This window comes from Dendrobium catenatum, unplaced genomic scaffold (assembly GCF_001605985.2).
Source record: "Dendrobium catenatum unplaced genomic scaffold, ASM160598v2 fragScaff_scaffold_407, whole genome shotgun sequence".
NCBI lineage: Eukaryota > Viridiplantae > Streptophyta > Magnoliopsida > Asparagales > Orchidaceae > Dendrobium > Dendrobium catenatum.
In genome coordinates this window covers 613,762-623,424 of record NW_021318869.1, presented here as the reverse complement: position 1 = coordinate 623,424, position 9,663 = coordinate 613,762, and the positions used below count along the sequence as shown (strand labels likewise).

Genomic DNA, 9,663 nt, shown 5'->3' with positions numbered 1-9,663 from the left:
TAAGAAAGTGCAATATGTTTTAAGTAAAAATATGTCTTAAGGTTCAAGCAGTACCTGTTGAGTCAGTACCTCAATTAGCACTTCACCCTGATTGTTGTCGATAACATCGATGGTTCTTTATAGATGATTTTGCCAAAAGTTGCATTTTATCAGTTTTATACACATCATGTTCCAACAAAATCTCTTCAATACTAGTAACTTTATTTCAAGCCGTACAACCCTCATGTCAAGTTAATCCATATAATTTAGAAGGGATTTAAATAATATCTGCATTTTAGTGTGCATTGAGATGCAAGCATCATCATAATTGGAGGTTGGGCTTCTAATATTTTTTTATGTCTAAGTAGGAATGAGACTTGTTGGGGAGAATGAGAGAGATGGGTGTGAGAATGATAAGTGAATGAGTAGAGATGAAAAATTATAAATACCCTTATACACACCCTGTATATAAGTTACGCATAGGTTAACTATGTACAAGCTTGTACCCATGCTATGTACAAACTTCTATACGCCCTGTGTATAAGTTATACACACCTCATGTATAAGTTGTACAAAGGACATATATACAAAAAAAAAGTTGTACGTACAATTATACATACCCATGTAAAAGTTGACAGACTTATATATAGCACGTACAGTTGTTCATGGTGCATATCTTATAATAATTGATTTCATAACTATGTAGTGGGATGTTTGCTTCAACGTCCAGATGACTATCCTCATATGGAACATAGATGACGACTGATAAAAGCTTTAAATTAGTTTAATGAATACATTTATATTATTATAAATATATCTTCTATTTTCAGAAAGAGTTTCTTGGCCGGGAGCCGACACCGCTGGAGTTGTATACGAGAACTCACCAACATCAAGCTGACCATCAGTGGGTTGATGAAAAGGCTAAAAAAGCTCATGTGAGTATAATTTTTTAGAGTTTGGAAACATAAATTTATTATAATAAAGCTCATTATAATATCACTATATTTTATGGATTTATTCTCGCATGATGATTTTGTATGAGCTCGGGAAAGTCATCAGTTCACTGTTGAGGGATCATCTTTAGGATCAACCCATTATTCTAAGTATCATACATGGTCAGATGTTGTTGGAGGAAGGCAGAGGGGGAGGGTATATAGCTTGGGTTTAGAAGGCTATGCACTTGAGGGCAGTTTATCTACCTCAACATTTTATGATCCTAGTGGAGCTGAAGAAAGTGTAAGCTAGAGGGTTGCAGTGAGGGTTGCAGCACTAATGAGAGAGATAGAAGAGGTGAGAAAGGTTCAAAATGAGATACAGGCAGAGCTGCGATCCTACAGAGATGAAAATCAAAAGAAGAAAGCGCAAGAGCAAGAGCAGCGACATGCATCACCAGATAGCGAAGACATGGAGGAGGATTAATACTCTTTCTATTTGATGAACTTATGATGAACTTATTGTAAACTTATTTGATTTGATGAACTTATGTGTAAACTTATGATGAACTTATTTGGTTTGACCTATAGTTTGGTTATGAACTTATTATGAGTTGATTTATTTTGATGAATATATTTGTGATTGATTATAGTGGCGTGTTGCCCATATTTATGAAAATTGTTGTATTTTCTGTGTAGGTTTAAAGTTTATTGTGAAATTCAGTTAAAATAGAGAAAAGGCTGACAATTTTTTTTTTAAATGCTACAGGTTTTTGGGGGCCAACCGACGGTTTAGCCACCGAAATCCTCGATACCGGAAGGCTAATATCAGGCGCCGGAAGATCACTATAACCGTATGTAGTTTTCGGCGGCGTATCGACAGTTTTCGACAGTTCTCCAGCGATATGCCGATGGTGGCGTCGCCAGTAATTCCTTCGGTTATGACCGTCGGTGAACCGCTGGTTCGTTACCAACGAAATTTTATATGTTTGGCCGCCGGAAAAATCTGACCAAACCGGCGATTAAACAGCCGGTATGCCGCTGGTAAATAACCGGTGGTCACAGGCGTTATGATCGCATGAAAACTACTGCCAATGTATAAAATTGCCGGAAACGATTTCCTACATGGTTTTTACCTAAGCTTTTAAACCGCCGCAAAGCCGTCGGTTTATTCCAAAACCGCCCGAAAGCTTATGATAACCGCCAGAACAAGCCGCCGGTATTAAGTGAATTTTCTATAGTGATCGCACACTAACTAGGGTCCCTCAAACCTCTGTCACCTACCTACTACTATGTAATGTGCTTTATATTTTTTACATTGAACCAACACCTTCTCCCGAGGAAGGGCATCATTTGTAATAAACAACAAAAGACTAGTGGATTCATTTCAACTAGCTAGGCAAGGCCCCATAGTTTTCTCCCTTTTCAAGATTTTTCACAAAAAATGTATGATATCTCTTATGACTCTTGCACCCCTCTTTTCTTATTTGTTTGTGTGCTAGATTTTCGCTTAAAGCTAAGATGCTAAGTTCTCCATTTCTCTACCACCACAAATGTTTCAAGACTCGAGACATCTTAAAGCTCATTATGGAATCAAAATTTATATGATTTTTCATTGATATATAATGCTTCCTTTTCAAAATTATCAAAAAATTACTTAAGACGTTAGACAAGGTATCATGAAATTTATTACAAATCATTACATTGTTTACCTCAACCTTTACGTTGTTGGTGGATTTTCATTAGCCATCAAATAGATATTTGCCGCCTCTTGATATAAGGATGTTGTAGTTGCTCCTTAACTATCTGAATCCACCCAAGCTATTTTTATATCATTATTTATGTTCTTGTTTAAGTGTCGTTCTTTTCTCTCATTTTTTGTTGAGAGGACACTCTTAGCTTCTTCTAGTTATAACATTTTGGGTCTTATTTTCACCTCATTACCCACCACGGCTTAGCTCGGGTGGGGGGTGCTCGGTTGGGCAAAGCCCATGTCCCGGCCTCGAATCCCTCGGGCGGCCATGACAATCTTAAGTGTTGACCTGGATAAATGATATAGGTTATATATATATTCACCTCATTAATTTCCTCGTAAGTGAGCACCAACATGTCAATAATCTCCTTATATACTCTAAAAAATGCTAACTTTCATATAACGGCGGTCTTATTTTAAAGTACAACATAAAGCATTAATCATGGTGGCTGTTGTGTTGAGGAGTTTCTTTCATTAATTATTTCATTGATGTGATCAAGGGTTGTGTTTGAATAATGTTCCAATAGAGTTTTGTGGAGCCTATAAATAATTAATTTTAATTGACTGAGCACTTTGTATGCTAATGGAGGGTTCAAAAAGGTTTGTGGAGGCCTAATAATTTTCTAAAGACTTACAAAGATTATAGGTGGCCAATAAACTTTAACAAATTTTAGTTTAATTTTTTCTTATAAATCTTACTTCTATTTTCCTAAAAAAAATTTACTTTTCAGAAATTTAAATATTATTAAATTATTCTACTTATTAAAATTTGAAAATAATATTTGAATATATTTGAAAATAATTATTTTGCTTGCATTTTATTTTGTTCGAGCTTTATTTTTCTTGCTTACGCTCTTCGATTTTTTATTTGATTGATTCTTATAGATGAGAAATAGAAACAATATTTTCCTTAATTTGATGGCTAGGTCTCTTTAACCTTAAGGCTTAGTTTGAAGGTATGAATCAAGATTTGCTTTTTTCACAATCTTTGTTAGATAAGCAAAAATAATATTCTTAAGAAAAGAAAAAACAAAATAGCCCAATTAAAATCTAGAGATCAAGTTCATTTTCAAATTTCCTTGGCTTTTTGTCCTACTATTTTAGTCTATAGAATTTTTTCTGATGATTGATAATTTATATTGGTACCCTCCACTTTATTCTTTTTTATCATGCTTTAATAAAAGCCTCAAATGAATGCAATCACCATGTGAAATATTTATTGATAAAATCTTGTTAATAAAGATGCTCCTATAGTCCTATTTATTGACCTTGAAGAAATAACTTCAAAAAATTATTAGGTTGTAGATCCTTCCACAATTTATGATACACATATAAATAAGATTATAACTGCACAAAATAGTATTCATGTTATTTAAAAATACTATCACTAGAGGTGTAAATGAGCCGTTGAGCGCAATTCATAGAAAACTTGAGCTTGACTTGCTTTCTAGATGTTAGGCATAAACTTGAGTTTGAGCTCATACAATGAGCATAAGGTCATAAGATGAGCTTGTGTTGACTCGTCATAATAACATTGAGCTTGAGCTTGACTCATGAGATCGACGACTCCAAATGCAAGAATGTTGTGATAGGAATTTGCTAGAGGTGACTGATGGAAATAAATGTGAGTCAGCTTGCGATCTGAGATAGTTTGAGAATTAAGGGATTAAAGCGACTAGCTAGAAATTTGTAATGGGAGCTTGCTAGAGAAGGCATCGATGAAACCATTTGGAAAGTCGTGAAAAAAGCTTGGCTTTAGAAGTCATCAGGACTAGCAGGTAAGTCATGATAGGAGCTCGCTGGAGAAGGCATCGACAAAACTAAGTGCGATTGAAGAAGTTTGCGAGACTAGCGACGACTTCACATTTCTTCAATCAAACGGTAGAAAATAAAAGGGAATTAGTTGACTAGCTCATGAGCCAACAAGACAAGCCTCATTAATTGAAACTTGAGCTCTTTTAACTATAATTTGGCTAGAGTTCTTGCTCGTGAACAGATAACTCCAATTAGCAATTTGAAATGACCTTATTTATGAGCCAGCTCGGCACATTTATGCTCACAGCTATCACTCTTTTATTATATTTATTACTCACATGAGGTATCATAACAAACCGAAACATTATGAGCATCATCACCACCTCACATTCTAACTTTTTCATACAAAAAGTACAATTTCTGTGCACGCAATACTTAAATTATTATCAAATCACCATATGAGTTGAAAGATGGAAAACTGAACCGATCAAATAGAAATAGGACCTCCTAAACTCCTTTTAGGAAAGCTCTTTTATTCTATCCATTGAACGTACGCAGATGAAGGTTCGGTTTTAGGCAAAAAAGCGCCTGTACCGAGTTTGAAAAAACTCGGTACATTGAAAAAAAACTCGGTACAGACGCTTTTTTGCCTAAAACCGAATCTTCCTCTGCGTACGTTCACTGAATAGAATAAAAGTTCTTATTTAAGACTGGCTTTGGCTGCCTTTCGAATGCTTAGTTTAAAATATAAAGCTTATGTAGTTAGATTCCAACAAAATGCCAAATTTTTTTAAATATTATATAAGCTCCCAATGCGTGCATAAGCTCCGAGAAAGACGTTACGCATCTTGGGGATCCCGATTGGCTTTTTTTTTGGAATATTTAGGATATTTAATCTTATTCATGAATTTTAAATTTTAAATCTCTTCATTAATAAATAAAACTTCCAATCAATAAATTAAATGTGTTCCGATCGGCATTAGAACTGTAGATCTTACCACTTCTGTACCGTGGCTCAAAGCTAAAAAATTATTATGTGTGGACACATAATGCGTTCAGAGGCGAATGAGGAGTTACCACATCCATAATGCACAGTGCATTACATGACGTGTCACCTTCTCATTCATCTCCAAAGATATTCAGCGTCCGCACGTAATAATCTCTCCTCGAAACTAGCCTTTTTTTTTTTTAACAGAAATATCTACTAGCTGCCAATCCAAGAGGACACCTTTCCAACCGCGCTCTTACTTAAAACCAAGTACAGCGGCATTACAGTATTTTCACTACCTTCATTTAATTCCCCCAACTAATTCCAACCCTCACCCTTAAGTCCACTTCTCTCTTTAATGACAACCACGTAATTCCCAACTACCCGCAGGGGTATTTCCGTAACCGAACCCGTCCTTCTTCACACTATATACGCTCCACTCCCTAACGCTTCTCTCCACCGCCCTCTGTCAAACTTTCCCAAATCGAGGTCTGAAACCCTAATCCTATGGCGACACTGCAATCGATCGAAGCCCACCGAGAAGGCGCCGAGATCTACCACGGAGAGGAAATCTGCAAGAAGAAATCGATTGAGCTCCTCGAGCTGGTCCACCTTCCTCGCGGACTTCTCCCTCTGAACGATATGGAGGAGGTCGGATACAACCGCGAAACCGGTTTCGTCTGGCTCAAGCAAAAGAAGCGCACTGATCACAACTTCAAGAAGATCGGGCGGCTTGTCTCGTACGCCCCTGAGGTGACGGCGTTCGTCGAGGAGCGGCGGATGAAGAAGATGACCGGGGTTAAGAGTAAGGAAATACTGATCTGGATTACGCTCACCGATATGTATATTGATGATCCCGCTTCCGGGAAGATCACCTTTAAGACTCCCGCGGGGCTTTCTCGCTCGTTTCCTGTTTCAGCCTTTGAGCTGGAGGAGGAGGTGGAGGAGAAGGAGAAGCAGAAGAATTGATAAGGAAATGAAGCTTTGAAAGGGGGTTTATATTGCCACTTTCCCTTCACTTCTGGTATTTGGTTATGAAACTATAAAATGTTGTTTGGATTTATGTCGAGTCGGTGTAGTGTCGAAAGGAAAAGTGACCGAAGACGGTTGCACTAAAGTTCATCTTGTGCTTTATGATGCTCTAATATTTAATAGTGAATACTAAATAATTATGAAAATATTGACGGAATTCGAAGTTGTTGACTTGCTTGGAACATAAATAGTTGCCTGATATCTGTAGTTCTTTTGTTTTTGTTTTCTTTTAAATTGAACTCAATTTTATACTTCGAACACTTCTCTTCTCCATAGCTCCCTGCCAAACTATTTTTAAAGGAAAAAACATTTTCGCTTTAGCGATCAAAAGTAGACTCGTTTCTTTATGTCGAGGATCATCGGAGGAAGAATAAGCCTGGTGTCAAGAGAAAGGGCAACTGATTTTGGATTACACTTTTCTGTATACTTATTGATAGCCCAGCTTCTAGGAAGTTCATCTTTAAGACTCCCGTAGGAAGGTCACTGTTGCAGATCTTCTTACTGTGAACTGTAGGGTTTATTGTAGCATGCAGTTAACCACCATCCCAGCTGTGATGATTTTGCGGTTGGGCTTGATTAATTTAAAAAAAGAAAGAAAAAAAAAAGAAGAATTGTTGGAATCAAGCCAAACCGTTGAAATTGCATGGGAAGGGATGAACTGCTCAGCAAAGTTAATCGCTTAATTGTTAAGTATCTCCACCTGAAGTAACCTTCAGAATGGTGACATGAGATTTGTTATATCACCGTTACTATATCCACATGTAGCTTTGTTAGTTTGGAAGCCAAGTTGCAGATGAGTTCTCTTGAATGCCTTTGATTTTGCAATAATCACAGGTTATTTGGTAAGGAGGATAGCGTTCACAACTTTGATCATTCTCCTGTGGGTAGGATTTGGATCAAATGGAACTCCTACCCAATCTCTTTTAAGCCCACCTTCATTTCTAGTCAATTATTCCATGGCGCTCTTTTATAACAACCTTGCCTTTTTTGAACTTTCAGTGATTTATGCTTCAAATGCTTTGAAGAAAGGAGATTGCTTTGGAATTAGATAAATGTTGGAAAATAAGAGGTTATTGTAAGAGGAAGAATTTAAAAGAGAAGACGAACACTTATAAAATTCACTTTTATTTTATACTTACTCTTCTTGATTTTTCTTCATATAAAATTCATAGACACCACATCTATTTATACTAGTGACACTTTCATTATGATCATGCCAATACGTTTTAATCCAATGACTATTGTTAACTCTATAGAATATTTTCCCATCTTCATTTATAAAAGTCATTAATTACATATTCTAAAATTCTCTAAATAACACTTTTAAAATATATTTCTAGAATCTTCTAAAATATTTTTTATAAAATAAGACTAGAATTTTCTAATGTATTTTCAAGACTATTGAGCTTAATTAAAAGGCTCACTCAATTAAAAGGCTCATTTAATCAAGTTTAATTTTCAACACCCCTCTTTAACTTGATTTTTTATACCGAGCAATATTCTTATCCTGAGATGCTTGAGAGGCTTGGTGAATATATCAACTACTTGATCATGAGTCTTCACATACTCTGTTTGTACATACTTTCTTGTGAAGCAATCTCTGATAAAGTGATAGTGGGTGTCGAGATGTCTAATTCGATCATGAAAAAATAGGATTTTTGGCTGAAAGGATAGCTGACTTGTTATCGACACAAATCTTTGTTAGCTCTTCTTACGACAACCTTAACTCATTCAATAAATTTCGAAGCCAAATTGCATGACAGACATATGAAGTTGCGGCAATATACTCAGCTTCACAAATAGGAAGGGCAATGATTGGTTGCTTTTGTGACATCCAAATAAAAATAGTGTCTCTCATGTAGAACACGAACCCCATAGTGCTTTTTCGCTTATCCAAGTCTTTGACCCAGTCGCTATCACTATATCTGATAAGCTTAAAATCATTTGAGGATGAATAAAATAAGCCAAAGTTAATCGTCCCTTTGATATATCGAAGAATTGTCTTAGTAGCCTTTAAGTGAGTTGTGATTGATGCCTCCATATAACGACTAACAACTCCAATAGCATAAAGGTTATTCAACCTAGTGCATGTCAGGTTGTGCAGGATAACGACCAAGATCTTGAAAAATGTTGGATTAACCATTTTGTTATTCTCCTTATTTTTATAATTTACCTCCACATTCCATTAGGGTGCTTATAGGGTTGCAATCATTCATATTTAATTTCATGAGTATTTCTTTTCCACATTTTTTTTGTAAAATAAAGATGCATTTATCCTTTTGCTTAACTTCAATACCAAGGTAATATGTCATTTATCCAATGTCCATCATATCAAACTCTTTAGCATCACATCATTGAATTATTGAAACTTACATAGATTACTTCCAATGAAGAACAAGTCATCCAAATACAAGCATACTATCAAAATATCCTCATCCTTAACTTTAATGTAGAGGGCATGCTCATAAGGACATTTAATGAAGTTATTATCAAGGAAATAATTGTCGATGCAGTTGTTTTATGCCCTATGTGCTTATTTTAACTTGTAGACAGCCTTCTTCAGCTTCAAAAACTTATCTTCTTGCCCTTTGACTTTACAGCCCGGTGGTTGTTGAATATAGACTTCCTCGTCAAGGACTTCCTTTAGAAAGGCAGTTTTTTCATCCATTTGATGTATTTTTCATCTATTTTGAGCTGGTAAAGAAATGATTAACCTTGTAGTTTCAAGTTGAGCAACAAGAGCAAATACCTCATCATAGTCGATGACAACTATTTGGCTGTAACCTTTTGCCACTAATCTTGCTTTATATTTCTCGATTTCTCCTTTGCCATCCTTCTCGACTTTGTATACCCACTTTACATCAATTACCTTGTGTCCTATTGGAAGTAAAAATTAGCTACCATGTATCATTCTTATCGATTGCTTTGATTTTCTTCATCCATTGCATCCTTCCAATACTTACTTTGCATGGCTTCTTAAAAATTCACGGGTTCACAATCCTCAAAGAGGCAAAATAGAGTGAGATTGTCTTGATTCTCAGTTACCTCATAGATTTCCTATAAACTTCTAAAGCATGATACTTTTTCGCTTGACCCTTCACTTAAAGATGATGGGTCCTCTTGAGTACTTTTAGTTGGTGTAGTTGGTGGTGTTTTGGGCTCATATATTTCTTTATTCATCTTTGTCTACTCAACTTCTTCATCCTTAATGAAGTTGTAATGAT

General features: G+C 35.9%; 1 protein-coding gene across 1 annotated transcript; it reads left to right on the top strand.

Moving 5' to 3' along the window:
* Window positions 1–5,845: 5,845 nt before the first annotated feature.
* On the top strand, window positions 5,846–6,638 carry LOC110104510. Its single transcript, XM_020833661.2, has one exon. The coding sequence runs from the start codon at window positions 5,915–5,917 to the stop codon at window positions 6,374–6,376; it is 462 nt and encodes a 153-aa protein (XP_020689320.1). The 5' UTR covers window positions 5,846–5,914; the 3' UTR covers window positions 6,377–6,638.
* Window positions 6,639–9,663: the final 3,025 nt, after the last annotated feature.